Here is an 18,430-nt window from a genome sequence, read left to right as displayed (position 1 = left end):
ATCAATACAAAGATTATAAGGTAAGGGATCTATTCAAGAGCTTGATCTATTGTAAATGGATCCGCAACATCAGGGCACAGAATTTATTCATTACATTTTGGCAACACACTAATACCTGAGTATCAAAGTATAGGTACCACCACTATATGAAAAGAACATCACACATTACAAAATTCAGGCCCGACGTTTGCTATCTGAGCATGCAAAATGGTTCTACAATGCAATCAGCCATAGCATTTCACAGGGAAGTACCATGTGTGCATATTGATGTTCATATTGTTTGTTCCCTATAATTTTCACTAACACGGCCACCTTCAATATCTTACAGAGCTGTTAGGGGTTGCATGTTTTTTTCTTTGAGAGTAACTCGTCAACAGACCTAGACCCGTCAAGATATCTAACCTCATCCGTGTTCACACACTAGCTGTGATATTTAATTTGCAGCCACTGCCGCCATGTGGCGCTGTCGTTCCTTCTCAAGTCTGACTGCGACTGCAGCAACCAGGCCTGCTCCTTTACCACTGCCATCATCAGCCCGAATAATCTTGCACTAGAAAAATAACAACATGATATAATAGTAAACATAATATATAAGTATAACTTACTAGTCTCAATATTATTAGAACAAATATCAACCTACTTTGATAATCATAATTATATTAACATGTATACACCTACTAAAACTTGCTAGGTACATGTTCACAGGTGTTATTCATTATTGTTTTCCTATCAACACAGAAATAGACACTAGATGATATCATGTTTTGTTCAATCATGTTCCATGCAACCTCTTCTATTGTAATGCGGGTTCTTCTTACAGATTGCTTTCACGTTGTTTTTTGGAAAACGCGATATTTTCAGAAATTTAGTAACCGTCTCTTTTATGAAGAATGCATTGAATGTACGTAGTAGCATACCTTGTATTTGGGTGCAAATTGCTCAATCTTCCTCATTATGAGTTGATGAAGTCGGGCGTGATGCTTGTACACGGACCCATCGACAGCAATGGTCACGTCAGGCTCTTGCATCCGATTGAGTAACACAGCCATGCCTAGTATAACCAAAAACACATGACTATTATCAATGTACAACTCCCTATTTTTTCCTATTTCGAAAGTAATCTATCCAAACTATCTAGCATTATCTGCATTGTGTCAAACTCAATCTTGGACTTTCCTTAACATCGCCCAATCCATTAATTCTACAAACTATACATGCAAAAAAAGCTCGACTATGACACGACCTGCCGATATGATTTTCAAGGCTTTATATTTTTATAAACCCACATGTAAACATGACCACATTGAGCACTCATTAGATATTGGTAGAATCGAACTTGCTGACTTGAAAATCAATGACAGTTGTGTCAGTCAAATGTGCGATTATATGGTAAGATTTATTACACATCCTTCCTTCTCGATTAATTTGAAATTGAAAATATAAACTATTTACACAACAGAGTATTTATCTAGCATATTTCACACGTACGTGTGCTAGATATGGTTGTGCATGCTTACAGGAGCCAACTAAGAATCCGCCTCTCTCTGAAACGAGAGCACAGACGTGCTTGATGATGGCGATGTCATCTTTACCACCATGCTCAAGCAGTTTCATCTCCTTCAGCAGATTGCGAGTGTTTTCATCGGTCTTCTCTCTATGTAAATGAGAAGAACACTTTCAGAGACAATGTTAAGAAAAAGGAAACTCTACAATCAGTTCAATGAGGAGTCTCTGCACTAAGTTTTATTCTAATTTTTACATTTTTCCTGTCCATCATCTATTATGGAAACATGGTCATCTAATTGCTCACTCAAATAAACAATTATGTAACCCAACATTGACACATAAACACTAATACACGTTATACCACATCTTTTATAAAAACATACACTAAAAACTTGCACCACCTTTTGAAATTTTAACAAGAAGTACTACTTATGAAGTATACACCGTTCATATAATGTGGACATGAGTGCTCTGTTGTTATCATCCGACCAACATGGCACTATGCACGTATCAGTCAGCACAATCACAACCACTGCCTCTAACACTAATCTTACACACTAAAGATGGTCAACCACTAGGAAAAAACTGACTGCCATTGTAGTTACCCATCGATGAAAGCAACGTGCTCTGTCTTTAGGCCCCATCGCTGATTAATTTCATTAGAGGATGTCCCGCCAAACAGTAGGCCCTCGGATATAAGCTTTAGCATGGTGAGGCGTACCACTTCTCCCAGATAGTGGCCCGAAAACATCTTCTCAAAGCTGCCCATAGTATATGTAGTAATGCATATAGAAAATGTTAAAAATCCATCTACGATACAGATGACTATACTAGTGTGTAGTCATGAACTTTGAAAATGTTCAACATGAAAAGGTGAAGATTTATGTTACAATGAGAAACAATGATTTTTTGCCAATGTTGCTCTAGATAGTTACTCAAGTTAGCTCAGATAGCAGGAGAAGTACAGTGACCACATGCGTTATTGAATCAATCCAAGTGTCACTTTCAACAGTGTTTATTGTGACTATAAAGGTGCACATTGGAATTAACAATAGGAGGTTAAAAAAGCACTAAGTTCTCATATCGGTGCACATACGTAAACGAATGCACGTGGTTTGAAACTTGGTCCACTTCGAAGTCGTATTCAGTCTTGAAGAAATCCAGTACGCCATTGTCTCCGAATGCACCCATCTCTGTGTCAATAAGAACCTAGCACACGATGACATGGAATAGAGGCACATCGTGAAGATCACTGAAGTAGAACTGAAGACATCTCTTTCTACTAACAACCCCTGAAGAGAGAACTTGCTTGAATATGTTTTACGTAGGTTGTAATAACAGTTTTTATTACCGGTAACACTCTGAAAACCACACTGAAGGCAGCACCATCCATGCAGTTATAGGTGTTGCAGTAGTCACCACGACAACAACCTGTTACTCGCTAACCTGCCGTGGTTCTTCATAATCACCGTCCCATTTCTCCACATTCTCAAGTTTCTCCACATAGCATGCATTAAATCCTGTACCTGGAAAGGACAACAACCACATTTTAATGCAAGTGATTTCCCATTCTTACTCCAGTCCACCACTCACCCATACCAATGATCTTCTGAATACTATAGTCCAACACGCAAAACACAACATACAATGTGGTGCAGCAATCTTAGAAAATGCCAGATCAGAGTTATTCTTCATGCGTTTAATAACGTGCAAATATATTCTCTATATATAATTTTCCTCACCGAGAATTACTCCCACTCTGCACTTTTCATCAAGATATGCTCCAGCCATGAGTGTTCCCGTTGTATCATTGACAATAGCCACGACTTCTATATCCATACCCTGGAAACAATAGCAGCTGTCATTGCTTTTATATGAACAATTTCTACAGTTAGAAACTTTCCCAGTATTGGATTGGAAATCATCTCAATATAAATCAGGCACGTTACTACTACATAAACATTCAAATGATCCAAAAAGATTTTATTTTCCACAATTCAAAATAATTAATGTACCCAAAGGCCCACTGAATGACCTAGCTGTCTCAGTGAGAAAACAACCCTCCCCCACCCCACCCCTGGATATGGTTACTAAGTGAGGCAGGTTCACCCAGTTTGTATGTGGTTTTGCGCATGTGCACTACAAAATGTCAACTTAACAGCACTTTGTTTACGCATTCTCTTGTCTTAAGAATGTTCTATCACATTGGTGACTGGTTATAGAGCTACCTGCCAATCATACCGGGCAGATAGGTCGGTAGTTTTAGGTGCTTACCCCACGAATTTTAATAGCATTCTCCAAGTGTTTGACAGCATCCTCCCCCACACACCCAGAGCACTTAAAACTCTTTGTCCACGTTATCAGTATGCCACACTTGAGACTTTTCTGTATCATCGGAAACGCCGCTGCCACTCTTTATCACAGCATCCTCCCCCACACACCCAGAGCACTTAAAACTCTTTGTCCACGTTATCAGTATGCCACAATTGAGACTTTTCTGTATCATCGGAAACGAGAAGGTAAAACCTACAAACGTGCAGATAGTCGCGTAAAATAACACACTCACAACAACTGACACACAGAATTATCAATATTTTTCAATATAAACCGTTGATCTGGTAATAACGACAGCACTGACATCCACCACTGGACATTTATGCATGCATGCACATATGTGTATGTAAGCCTGCTCACCAAGTGGGAACTTTTGTCCATGGAGATTATTCTCTTCAAGGAAGTCAAAAATTCTATCAGCAATATAAGCGAAAAGCTGTAAGTAATCAGAACACACACATCAGACAGTTTTATATGACAGTAATTTACCAATAGTGGCTAAGGCAAAAGCAGACTTCTTCTACTATCTATTATAGCGGACTATGTAGAATTAACAGCGTCCAACTACCAACTCAGTTATCACAGGACACCAGAGATCAATCAACTGTGGGTTATCAACAACCAGACAGTTTACACTGCATGAAAAGAAGCAACTGATAGAAGGTGTAATGTTTATGCTTGTAACTGTAGCGTAAGGTTCCTATAAGCTGGGAGTTTGATGAGGAAGATATTATATAGTATTATATTTATAATAGAGAACCAGAGAGAGAGAGAGAGAGAGATGAGAGAGAGAGAGAGAGAGAGAGAGAGCAGAGAGAAGAGATAGAGAGAGACGAGAGAAACAGAGAGAGAGAGAGAGAGGAGGAGAGACGAGAGCGTAGAGAGGAGAGAGAGAGAGAGAGAGAGAGAGAGAGAGGCAGAGAGAAGGCGACAGACTTTATAAAGAAGACACCAAAACCAAATCAGGACCTAATCCAAGCCATTATTTTTATACCGAATACTGGCGCCAAATTAGCGGCAGGCGGCTAGCAAAACACCAAAATTACAAAATTCATAAAACGCCCAAATATAGCAGAGCTCTGATGCAGATCTCACATGTTTCTATCGTATGTAGCAATGTTTTATAATAAAATGCTCATATAAGATCTATAATCTATTATCTGAATAAAATGTGTCGACCAAACGCCCAATTTAATGTGATAGATAAGTATATATATATAATTTGTTTAGGCTCGCTACGCTTGCCATGGGTGCCTATATTAAGCAGCTAGATTAGCCTCTGCAAAGATTCCAATACTTCTGTATCTATCATTTGTGGAGTCCTAGCTCGCCACAGTTTACTAACATTTAACAACATTATAGTTTTACACATGCACATCCACCCACCTGATCACCAGATCCAACCAATATAGCATCAGGAATGTCTGCCACCTTAAAAATCTCACTGTATTGGTGATTGTGGAGCCTAACTAGCAGAATTCTAAATCTTGTTCCACCAAGGTCAAGTGCTAAGAAGTCCCCTTCCTCTGTAAAAGTACATATCTCATGAAATAATGTGTTCCATTTCACACAATGCAATAAATAATTAACATATGATCAGGGGACGAATTTCGCAATTTTAGCCACTTGAAAAAAATCGCGAGTGCCTAAAAAATCTACGTGCTAAAATAAATTTTTTTGTACAACATAAACTACTTTTTGAATACTACATACACTTTTTGCATACTGTATAGCGTAAACAACGTACGGTAAATAACGGTGAATTGAAACTTGTTTAGGCAATTTGACTGACCAGTTTGACCATGCATTAATCATTAAATATATTCTTTCCATGTTCGACAGTGATAATGTACATATGCGGTGTATGCTATAAATTTCCACTCGCAGAAAATAGCAAGTGCTTATATTTTCTACTCGCAATTTCTCAATATCGCCACGCATTTTGCAAGTTAGCAAAAGGAAATTCGAGCCCTGATGATAGAAACTTGCATTTTTAACTATTAAAGTCTTTTCAGCGCTATGTTTACGATGCATATGATAGTACACTCCCGGGGGAGGGGAGGGGGCACTACCATTGTTAAAGGTACTGGGGACGTGCCACTGAACAGGGGATATTTTCCGAACGTCATTATTGGCACAGGGTTTATTTTCCGAGCATCATTATTGGCACAGGCCGTGTTATCCAGAGAGACCGGGTACAAGATGGCGTTGCGCAAAAGATGCGTTGTTCCCCGACCGCCGAGAGCGGTTAAGCCGCACACTTCCGCGGGACTGGGCGCACGCGACCGCGGGGTGTTGTATGTAGCATCACGCGCTCCCCACTATACGAATTCGCGTGCCGAAGGAAGGTGGGCGCGCGAATGCGTATAGCGGGCAGCCTAACATCGCGCAGTTTTCGGGACACGTACATCGGCTCGGCTACATCGGCTTGAGGAGGGCCGGTTCAATTATAGATGAGCACCGCGTTTGTACATCCTCGCCGTCGTAACCGTCACCGCTCGTTATTTTCTACCTTATCTGGCGTTCTCTCCACTCTCTTTGTCTCTCTTTCTCGCACTCCACGGTCTGTCTCTCTCTCTCTCTCTCTCTCTCTGCTTCGCTCCGCCGCCATCGGGTCATTCAGGATGCTATATATACATCATCAATGCTGCCCGCGCGACGGCCAGGCCACACAGCATTTGCAGCGTTTCAAATAAAATGAATGCTAATACAATCTGCCGCGGAGCCGACATGCCGCTCATCTAAACGTCTATGCGGTGACTCTGTGGTGGAGTGGTTGGAATTTCTGTAAACCCTGTTTAGTTCCAAATCTGTTCACTATACACGCCGAAAAGCAGTGTAAGGGCCACAGGGTTGTATCAGGAACCTCTCAAAGGAATTTTCGTTGGATCGTTATGAAAGTTGCGCCACGAAATGGTGCGTACATTTAAGTGTCTTCAGATAAAGATGGAGCCCAATCGTACGCGTAAGTAGTAACCAACCTATTGCAAGACAGAATAGGTTAAGCACCATCATTTCACTCTACGCAAGCCTACAGCTAAAAATAGAGAGCTGCCACCTGTCAACTAATTAAACGCAAAAAAAAAGGGCAAAAACTAACACAGTACCACAAACCTCACATGCACTGCACTGCAGTGCCATGTCATTTGTGAACGTTATCATGCTAACACACTGACAGTACAGAACGCCATAAAATTAACGATTTAAAGAGCATAAACCTTCTCAACGCAACCAATTTAGCTTTGCAAATTTTCACTGTACATTGTAGCCTCAACATCCCAGCATGTATAGATGTCTACTAGCAATACGCCGGCAGTCCAAATCTTTCTAACAGTAAAAAATCCATGTTTAACCCGCCTCTGAGGACAAAAAGGGTTATCGCGACACTTACTCCTTCCATTGTCAGCAGAAAATTACATTCATCGCCCTTTCAATAAAGCCATAAAATGCTAGTCACCGCTGAAACAAAAAACAATGTTTTTCAAATCGCTCCATCAGACCATGTCCTCCAGAAAATTTCTAAAATCTGCTCTGTGCCCATTGACCTTTCGACCTGTGACCTCCATTTCGGCACAGTGATGCTTTTGCCTACCATGACGCTTACACCGATATCACAAGCCTAGGTCGACCGTTTCGATTTGTGGCCGGCAATCTGCATTTCTCCTAGTACCTTAATAAGAGAATTCTCCCCCTTCTTTTACACCTCTGACCTACTGACACATTTGACCCCCCAGCTTCCGACATCCAACTCTTTCGGATTACCCCGCGTCCCACAGTCCCGACATTTGACAGGTCCGACTGGTCCGAGCCGTTTAGATTGCGACCACAAACGTCTGACGGACCACAGACGCCACGGACGGACACGATCGCCCACACGCCATGCAGCGAATTCTACAAGCTAGATAGCCTAATAAATACTCGAAATCTATTTTACATACGTCAAAGTCACCGCGAATCTAAACCGAAAATGCCACGCTAGCCAGCGAAATTACGCTCGAGCGCGGGCAGCTAAACATCGCGCAGTTTTTCGGACACGTTACACCGGCTCGGCTACGGTGACTATCATTATATTATATAAACTCATATTTGCATTAATTCATGAAACTAATACCTGTAACTAGAACAAAAATTCAGAGACACATTCTGATACAAAGGCGTGTTAGACTGTTAATCTTTTATGTTCTTTAAATATACACGACCCACTCGCGCCGCGCGTTCCCGCGCCGCAAAAAATACCCTCCCCCCGAGCCAGCCGCTTGATTTTACGGAGATGCAATTCGACGATGCCCGCTACCACGTGAGCGCGGGGGAGGGAAGGAGAACGGCTTGGAAGTTCGCGCTCCTCACGAGGCGGGTCTCGTAACCAAGAGAACATGTACGCCGATATATAATTATTTTGCCTGCGTCAGCTAGTCGGCGTAATGATAGGTACCGAAGTGGACAGTCAAACGTTGTAAAGACACGTAGACGAGGACGGTTCTAAGCATCAACCCACATAGAGCCTATCCATAACATAAGCTGCTGTCGAAAATGTGGTAACTGGCTATCCCTCCCGCGTGCGAGTGACGCGCAACGTGCAGCACTAGTGTTGGAATAGTGTTACGATTAGGGTTAGTCAACGTAGGGTTAGGGTTAGGAATTAGGGTTAGGTAGGATTAAGGGTTAGGATAGGGTTAGGATTAGGGTTACGTTCAGGATTAGGGCCTAGGTAAGGTTTTGCATCATGATGAATGTAATGACCAATCAGAATAAAATAATTATAGGAATCACAAGGCCTATCATAGTAGCGCGGCGAACCCATCATATATATGTTTAGTGCGAAGTGTATTTTTTGGCTGGGGTGGGAGTAGGGTTACGTTAGGCGTTAACCATTTTGAAACTCATCGTCAAAAAGTATCACCGTGACCTCCCTCCACGCCCGGGGGTGATAGCAAACCCCGAAAAATGTTGTGCGAACGTCAAATCACGATGTGTGCCTGCAGACAGTCGGTAAAGCATCGTAGCAAAGTCGATCTAAAAAATACAATTATTTAAAATTAATTGTGTAAAAAAAAATAATTAATTATTTTTAAATTATTATTTTTTTATTATTTTTTTTTTCGTGCTTTCATTTCCATCCTTGGAAATCGTATAAAATTCAATACATGACTCCTCAAGAATGATGGTTACCAATCGCGTCCAAAAACACGACCAGGCGTTCAGAAAGAAGGCGCAGTAAAGGCTCACAATGCGGCATCCGCTAAACGCTAAATTCTAATCCCAGTATCGTAGACAAGCAAACACTTAGTGTCATGCATAATCGATACGACTTACGTGCAAAATACAACTCATAAGTCTCCTCCCATTTCACTGCGCGTTGTCTTATAAAAGGTATTTTGAAAATACCTCCAATGTTGTTGAAATTGAAATTGTCATAAGGTAGTGTGATTATGCATGACACGAAGTATTTGCTAGTCTAGTACTGGAGAAATTAGTATTTGGATGCGCATTGTGAGCCTTTAACGAAGACATGTACGGCGCTCCACGTGGGCTGGCATATGAGCATATGAGAGTGTAGAACCAGTAGGTTCGTTGTCATGCCACCATGACGTCATCACTTCGGAGCTCTATAGTAGGATTAGCTACGTGTAAATACTGCCACGGCCACGCCAGCACGTGCTCGCACAACATGCCGTCACCACGGGCAGCGCGGGGTCAAGAGGTTGATAAAAACCTCGCACGTACGCAGCCAGGCTTTTGGAGATAGCATCTAGACCGCGCCAGCCCACGTGGAGCGCCGTACATGTCTTCGTTAAAACCTCTGTGATAGACGTAACGCTATACTCGGCAGTAGCGCACGTCATCGCGTAGCGGCCAATGAGCGAGCGCGTCATCGCTGATTGACGGCATTTCTTGGAGTTTCTTGTAGGAGCCACTACGTCTTAGCCATGAGGCGCGCCACCCCAAAAAAAGTTTAGGGGCCGTTTGGAGATGGCCTCAAGCCGTCCATCCCGAAATGTCGGTTGGACTGCGCCCAGTTTTCGCGGAGTTCGTTTTCAGATCCCTGTCTAAAGTATCTGTCTAAGGGGACAAAAAGGGGGCGGCGTATTCGCTGTTGGGGCGCGGCTTCGCCGCGAGCTGTGCGCTGCGCGCAAAAACCGGGGCCGCAAGTCCGTCTAGATACACACCCGGCCATCAAGCTGATATTGGACCAATATTGGCAAAACAATATTGGGCCAATATCACCAGGCCAATATTGGACCAATATACGCAAATATTGATCCAATATCGGCCCAATATTAGCAAAACAATATTGGGCCAATATCACCAGTCCGATTTGGACCAATATCTGCCTATATTGACAGGACAGGACATAACCGAAATGTGCAATATTGCAACAGGGTATACCTTTTAGTGCAGTGTATTGGGACAGCAGAGGTAGAAATTAACTTTTGAATACAGGAGTCCAACAGACTCCCTACCCTCAAAAAGACGGAGTCCGCAGTCTGAGGTTCAAAATTAAAGATATTAACAATAACGCATACATGTGCTTATTTTTAAGATTCATGCAGTTGCATGTCTGCCAAATTTTCTTTGGACATTAGCTGAAAAAATACAATAATTCCGCGAGGCCGTGCTCTAGAACGAACTAGTTAGTATGGCAGAATTTTCAGGGAGTCGCACGGACTCCTGCATATATCAAATCAGGGAGTCCGACAGTAAATCAGGGAGTATTTGACTCCGTACTCCCGATAATTTCGCACCCTGGACAGGGTGTATTTTAGGGCGCAAAGTGGTTTGCAGCAGGGTCAGGTTTTCAAGGTCCCGGAGGCACCCCCTTACTCAGTTCTGAGGCAAGTACCCCCCCCCCGAGAGTACACTCAATGACACTGACAATGACAACAGTAAGAAGTTGCAGTTATAACCTAGATCAAGAGTACATAATAGAGATTTTACAAATTATTACATAATACAAAATCTCTATTAGTATTATGTACTCTTGCCTAGATACCTTTCCCATGCAATGTGTCACGCAGATACGTGCTTTCCATGACACATGACGACTGTTTGCGTTTGCTTTCATCTTTGCTAAGACCAAGTTTCATTTCATTCAGAAATATTTCTTGCACCTGCTTTAGAGTGTCATCTGACAGTCGAAACCCTCCTACATACTTTTCCACCTGTCAAATATAAAAAAAGATAATAATATGATAGATATATATATATAATATAACAATGGGTAGAGTATAGCCGAAAACCTGCGCTGTCTTGCACGACCAACATATTGCACTAACCCCAGCACAGTAGGTATACTGAGACTGATAATAACTGTACGACTAAATTTTTTGCCACGATTGTTCTCATAATACAAGCAATAGTAAATCAAATGTAACTTTTTGCATCCTATTGCATGTGACTACATTCGAGTTTAACCCTACCCACCGCCTTGGTTTAGGCTTACATACACAACATGCATGCAGAAAATGTGGCATATTGATATAGGTGGAATTTGGATGTGGAATAGTTTATTAGGTATGCTGTGCAGGATGTATCATGTACAGGCTTTCAGATTTGAAAAGTACAGGAGGACTACTAATGACTCCCCTAGGACACCATAGGGGGTCTTTTCACACTCCATAATCACACCCTTAAGAGGCATGATGGAGAGCTCCATTAAAAATCACACTTAAAGGCAAATGATGGAGAGGCTCCATTAAAAATCACACTTTAAAAGGGATGATGGAGACGCTCGATTGAGGCTACGCACATGCTCTTGGGGTCCCCGCGCATGTGAGATGGAATCATGACCAAATCCTTCAGTCTACAGTGAAATCCATAGACGAAAATTGGTCAGTGTCATGTCAATCTAACTGTTATCATTCATGTCTTGCACCTTCCATTCTAATTCAATGGCTTCGTCCAGGATTACATTCTTTTCATTCCACAACATCCAACACTAGCAACAGATTATAAAAGAGTTGATTGGATGTAAAAAATAAACTTGTTTTATTTATTCTGATTTCCATCCTTAGAGATTCTAAATCCATGTACCGTGCATATTTCAGCACAAAATATCATCAGCAATCCATCAACAACTAGCCAAATTACTTGTACGTAGTAGCGCACGTATGTAGCCCCTCCAGCCCTACGACTGTTTCCACGTCGGCAGAAAACACACTTCTTGCCACGTATAGTGAAAAAACGAGCAGGTAACTGTGGCTACCGTATAGGTACCTGTATTTGGATTGCTGTTGTTAGTTGTATTTTTATATATATATATAAACAAGGGTAGTAACCAGACCCTGTACCTCTGCCATACGTTCGAGCTTCTACACACCACAATTGTTGTGTGTTGCTAACCTTTTGTCCCCCCTACATTGAGAATCTATGGAGCGCTATTTCAACATAATAGACATAATTTTTGGTGCGCGATTTCAAACCACTTTTATGAGGCGCGATGATGGCCCACCATGGCATCAATTTCGGGTTGCGCGGTGCGGCGAGCCGCGATCGCGCCCTTAAAATGAAATGCCTGCACGGGCTTGAAACTAACCTATAAATGTATCACTAGCCAGCAGGGTAGTGATCTGTAAAGAATCTACTAGCCGCTTAAAAGATATCTCCCAGGCCTTCATTACTTAAGTGCCGCGCTGAGGCTACGCAATGTGAGTAATAGATTTTTGCCATTTGCGGGGAGTGGGGGGGGGTGAGGTGAGGTTGGATGTGGTTTTGAATTTAAGACCAGTCGCGAGATGCATTCTGCAAAATGACTGTGAAAATTTAGATTCAGCATATATTTCAGTATATATAGTATATATATATATATATATATATATATATAATAAACATAATATATTATATTATATATCAAGAGCTAATAATACCTAGAGTGTACCGGTGGAAATATATGCCATTACCGGCACATATTATTGCTACTTTGTATGCGGCGGTTCTAGACTAAGTTCATGTATTGCCGTTAAGCGCACCTTTGCTCTCTAAAATAAGACCGAACGCGATTGTCTCTACGATACTCCTAGGCCCGAAGAAACTATTTGGAGCGTAATCATGCCTCCACAGGCCTCAGTAGAAAATATGCCGGTTGAAATTAGGCACTATTTCCCAGTTTGTTCAAATGTACACTCTAGGTGATAATTAGCTCTTGATACTATTTACTACCGTGCTCAATTTTAAGGTTTTTTTTGGGTTAGTCCGGAGGAAAGGCCGCAAGAGATGATAGCATAATGGTTTGTCCCTACAAGATCTTTTGTCGCGGATATATTAAACATGTGCTCGCATGCTCTGCTCACTGTGATGCTGCAGTGCTGTAAAGAAAAAGGCCTAATATGTACATTTTGTAGTATTGCAGTGACAGCAGACATGGCCAGTCGCATTGTTTCACATCATTATATCAAGAGAGATAAAGAAAGGTCGCTTCTTATATATGATAAAGATAAAGAAGTCTTCTTATCTGCTCTTGATTATATAAGATAATAAAATATTGTAAAATGTGGTAAAGTATGTGGATAATGAACGTATAATAATTAGAATTAATATTGCTGAAATCTATTTCATAACACTTACATTAAGTTAACTAAACTACTCCATTACTAAACATTGTGTCAAATCAACAGAATGAGTAAAATTGAAAAATTAGACACGGAGACATTGTGTTAAAAAACCATGTGTTAAAAACGAAACAATGGTTGTTTAAACACGTGAATGTTATACGTTTATCAAGGAAGCCAGACAATGCGTCTAGAATTAAGTTTGCAGCGTATTGTGCAATACCTTTGGCCGTAATGTAAAGATGGAACAGCGTGCATTAGTGAATATAAAAATTCCAACTCGCGCAAAGGCTGGGTCCAGACCAGTACATTCACTAGCCCTTACTGATTCAAACTAGCCTCGCGAAAGCGGGCCGAGCGTTATAGTTCCAAGCGCGCCTCTGCATGTAATACACAGCCGTAAAAATACTTTTTTATTTACGAGCTCTTTTTATTATTTTTGGTATGAAAAAAGAGGCTCTCAGAATTTGTTAACCTAGGAGGCTTATTTTAAGTTTGATCCAGAGCTGACCTTTTTTCATAGAGATTTTGCTTAAAATTATTCATAATTTGATGCCTGACTCTATATAATGTCTCAACCAGAAATTGTGTCGATTATCGTAAATAGGTGTTCCAAACAAAATTAAGATATGCTTGGCGAAATCGGGCCAGGTCACAATATTACCTCAATGTGACAAAATCACGGAGGTCTGGTTACATGTTCTGTAATGCATGTTGTGTACAAAGTAATGTACTGCATGCACTGATTGTCTCATTCGGATTGTTTTTTTAATTCAAATCTCGTTATGTCTGGCCATTTCAAAATAAAACAATGCCGGCATAGCGACAGCGCTCATCCAAACGTCTACTTCGTGACTCTGTTGGAGTGGTGGGATTAGAACCTGTTAGTCGCAAATGTGTTCACATAGCACGCCGAAAAAGTGGAAGCACAGGATAGTATCAAGGAACCTTCTTCAAAAGATGTCGTGGGATCAGTTATCAAGTTGCCGAAGATGGCGGCGTACGTTAAGTGTCTTCAGATAAAAATGGAAGGCTCCATTACCATATGTAGTTACAACAACTATCTGGGGCAAGACGAATGGTAGCAACTCATCCATTTACCTAGCAAAGCTCTACAGGCTGCGGCATAGAGAGCTGCCACTGCAACCTGAATAAGGCAAAAACTCCACAGTACCACAACACATGCACCTGCCACTGAGTGCACTACATGTACATACGCCTACATGAATGCCATATAAATTTATACCGATTTAAGGAGCATGAAATTTTTTAACCAAAATTAGCTTTTGAAATTCTCACTCGTACATTGTACCTTCATATCATCCACATGTATAGATCTACTATGCAACCCGCAGTCCAAATTCTTTCTAACAGACGATCAACAAATCATGTTTAACCCTCCTCTTTGAGGTAAAAGTATCGACCTTACTCTCGCACTGAGTGGAAGCAGAATTTTAATGGTCCTTTCAAATAAAGCAATAAAAAAATGATAGGTACCGCTTGAAACAAAAAGTTTCCAATTCGCTCGTCAGAATCCCATCTCCTCAGAAAATGTCCTAACAATCTGCCCTGTCTACATTTGACCTTGTGACCTGTGACCTACATTTGTCCAGTGATGCTTTTCCTACCATGATGCTAAAGCACGCGACTCACGAGCTAGGTCGAGCCTATGTTAGCATTGTGCCTTGTTGATATTCTGGCATTCTACTCATACCTCTTATGTAAGGAGTGAAATTGTTCTCCTTCTATTTACAACTCTGACCTTTGACCTTTGACCCAGCATTCGACATATCCCAACTCGTTGACAATGTCCACCCCAACGACTTCCGAATAGTCGTGACGGGTACGTGAGCGGATTAAGATTTGTGCCAACTGTTGACTGGCCACGCGGGGTAAGACCGGACCGAACCGGATCGACGGACGATTCAAGCGATTCTACAAGCTGCAATCTTGACTAGTCAGATGAGTCTAAAAAATTGCTTGCCCCACAGGAAAGTGAGGCAAATTCAACTACTGGCCTGCGGGGTGAATTTTGGTTGCCCCCGGCCCACGGGCAAGCGAGTTTGTCGACACCGGCACCGCAGGTTCGAATTTCGGCTTGAAAATTCTAGTGACAGCAGGAACCACACTGAACTTCAGAAAGTTGGTGACCTGCACATGTAAAATTTGTGTTTAGTTATTTACTGAGCATGAGTACAAAATAGTATATAAGATATAAAAACCATTGGGAAATAAAAAGGTCAATACGCATGAACAAGGAAGTTATATGAAAGACAATAGTGTCTTCATTAACTCTTGATTTATACTTTAATTAGAGTTTGGTCAAATAAAGTTTTCAATTCTCTAGGATGTCGGGGGAGCTTTCTTGGTAAGGTTTTACTTCGTTTCTCTTCCCAGTCCACGGTACCAATTCCCATGAATAGATCTATCAATGCGCGCATCATCCAAAGTTAACATGCTAGAAAACCTCATGTACTCGTAAATTAACCTCAATTTCTTGAATAGATAGTTATAAAATGTGGCAACATTTATTTCATGTGTTAGAAATACTAAATATATAACTTGAGGATAAGGGTGTTGTGCAAATAGTCCTCTTGTAAACATGCTGAAAGGCGTGCTGTGTATGCTGCCATTTTATTAATCAGCGTAGCTTTGATAATTATGTGATACCGGTACGCCCTAGCGGTGATTGTGCATGTCCTCACCGATTTGTCGCGCAGCCGATTGAGAACTAGAACATGTTCTATTACCTGCGATCGCAGTAGCGACCAGTATTTTTCAAGTCGTAAGAGAACATCATGTGCGATTAACTCGGGACCCATGGCCGGTTTTTGACGATACGAATATTATATAATCTTTTCGGCGACTAGGTTCGTAAGGCCGAACATAACGGGGCTTTATTGAGATATCGTTACGTATAAAGACGGCGATCGCCGATATTCATCGGCTGACCTCAACTCTCGAACAATGAGTTGCCTTACGATTCGAGAATACGGTCGCCGACTGCGATCGCAGAATAGAACAGTTCTATTTCTATGCGTGGCTGTCGGCAACAAATCGTGAGTGGCAGCCAATCACCGCAGCGTGTGACCTAGCTTGGGTAAAGCCAGGTAGTTAGACTTTTAGCCTAGACTGTGTGTTGCAGATGACCATTTGACCGGCATTTACAGGTGATTATAGGCGAAATAGAGTAGAGAAACATTAAGACTTTCGTAGTAAATACATTTCGTGTTTATTTACCCTTAAATTTAATGCATTTATTATTATTTATTTTTATTGAGACGTTCCAAGTGCCTGTGATGTTACTATTGTTAGCTCTAGTACTGCTCAAGGGGTCGTTGTCGTAACAGGTACTACAGATATGTACCCGAGGTACATATATGTATACACAAAGTGTACCAGATTTGTACTACAGAAGTGTACCCTAAACCTAACACTAACCCTAACCCTAAACATACCTCATATAAAAATATAAACATAATACTAAACAACCTAAAACTACCTCGGGTACATATCTGTAGTACCTGGCTGTTACGACAACGACCCTTCGTGCTCTAGTAGTAATAGTAGTAGTAGTACTAGCTATAGCCCGCGTTCATTAACTGCGGCAGTTAATGAACGCGGGCTATAGTACTAGAGCTACCGTGATGTTAGATACAATAATGTAACCCGAACCCAGGATAGACCTAAACCCTATCCTGGGTTTGGGTTACATTTGGGTTACATTATTTATTGTATCTACTGTCACTGTGATGTAGGCCCTACGCGGCTACGGCTACGACGTGTCATCTAATCTGGAATACGAGGTAATTTCAGTCTAGCGGCTATGAATATGGCGTAGACCCTTACGTCGGCAACCTTCTTTGGATCATCCAGCTGAAGAGATGACCAAGTGACATCCATTCTAAAATATTACAAAAAATTACAAGGAATTACAAGGAATATGTAGAACTTATTAGAGCACCGGCAAAAACAACACTCAACAGCGCCGTCTACACAGTTGTCCCTGAACTAGCTCCAAGCATAGATACAACACATCAGAGATTCAAGGCATAGCAAACTAAGCAAAACAAGGACCGCAATGTAAATAAGTGTGCTAGTCATGCTTTTTGTGTATATATCCTTGGTAATTATCCAATTTTATGAATTCAAATTTTTTATTGTAAAAGTATGCAATGTTGAATGTATTGTATATGATGGATAATTGCCTAAATAAATAAATAAATAAAAAATAAAAATAAAAATTACTGCTATGGCTCAGATGCTCTCAGAATGCACCAATATTAGCTTATTAAAAGTAACAGAACCTCAGAAAAATTAAGCGAGAAAACGTGCCCTTTATTTTTATTCTTGGACAACCCCCCTTTCAAAAATCCTGGATCCGCCCCTGATCATGCAGTCTGTAACAAACACATGTGTTTGTATATATATATATGCCTTGAACAAGTGGTGTAGGCCTACGCATAGAACTATATATATACATATCATAACATATGTATGTATTTCTATGGATGTACGTAGGGTACCTATATACAGAGGGTCCCCAGATGTACGTATAGGAGTGTTTCATGTTGATAAACATTGACGTCATATGCGCACATGCGCAGTTTAACGGTTGGCAGCAAGCAGATGCGTGATATTGTTCGATACAAGCACACGCACGCACGTGTACGTACACACGCACGCACACACTCATGCACGCACGTGCACGTGCACACGCACGCACGCACGCACGTGTACGTGCACGCACGCACGCATGCACGCACGTGTACGTGCACACGCACGCACTCACGCATGCACGCACGTGTACGTGCACACGCACGCACGCACGCACGCACGCACGCACGCACGTCTACGTGCACACTCACGCACGCACGCACGCATACACGCATGTGTACGTGCATATGCAGGTACGCACGCACGCACACACGCATGCACGCACGTGTACGTGCACACGCACGCACGCACGCACGTCTACGTGCACACGCACGCACGCACGCACGCATGCACGCATGTGTACGTGCATATGCAGGTACGCACGCGCG

At 41.7% G+C, this 18,430-nt stretch overlaps 1 protein-coding gene across 1 annotated transcript in view; it reads right to left on the bottom strand.

Moving 5' to 3' along the window:
- The window catches only part of LOC106806054 (hexokinase-1-like), a 22,564-nt gene extending 5,182 nt beyond the window's left edge, over positions 1-17,382 (bottom strand). Inside the window, exons 1-13 of the mRNA XM_014807896.1 lie at positions 17,235-17,382; positions 10,832-11,000; positions 5,227-5,366; positions 4,201-4,276; positions 3,946-4,032; positions 3,781-3,911; positions 3,249-3,348; positions 2,953-3,032; positions 2,603-2,715; positions 2,112-2,267; positions 1,518-1,654; positions 918-1,051; positions 520-550 (exon numbers count right to left, since the gene is read on the bottom strand). Coding sequence (XP_014663382.1) covers positions 520-550; positions 918-1,051; positions 1,518-1,654; positions 2,112-2,267; positions 2,603-2,715; positions 2,953-3,032; positions 3,249-3,348; positions 3,781-3,911; positions 3,946-4,032; positions 4,201-4,276; positions 5,227-5,366; positions 10,832-11,000; positions 17,235-17,288 — 1,408 coding nt within the window. The 5' untranslated portion in view covers positions 17,289-17,382. The remainder of the gene's footprint in view (positions 1-519; positions 551-917; positions 1,052-1,517; positions 1,655-2,111; positions 2,268-2,602; positions 2,716-2,952; positions 3,033-3,248; positions 3,349-3,780; positions 3,912-3,945; positions 4,033-4,200; positions 4,277-5,226; positions 5,367-10,831; positions 11,001-17,234) is intronic.
- Between the last annotated feature and the right edge of the window lie 1,048 nt (positions 17,383-18,430).

Source organism: Priapulus caudatus, unplaced genomic scaffold (assembly GCF_000485595.1).
Source record: "Priapulus caudatus unplaced genomic scaffold, Priapulus_caudatus-5.0.1 Scaffold139, whole genome shotgun sequence".
Classification (NCBI taxonomy): domain Eukaryota; kingdom Metazoa; phylum Priapulida; class Priapulimorpha; order Priapulimorphida; family Priapulidae; genus Priapulus; species Priapulus caudatus.
Note: the sequence above shows the minus strand (reverse complement) of the source record. Positions and strands in the feature narration are given on the sequence as shown.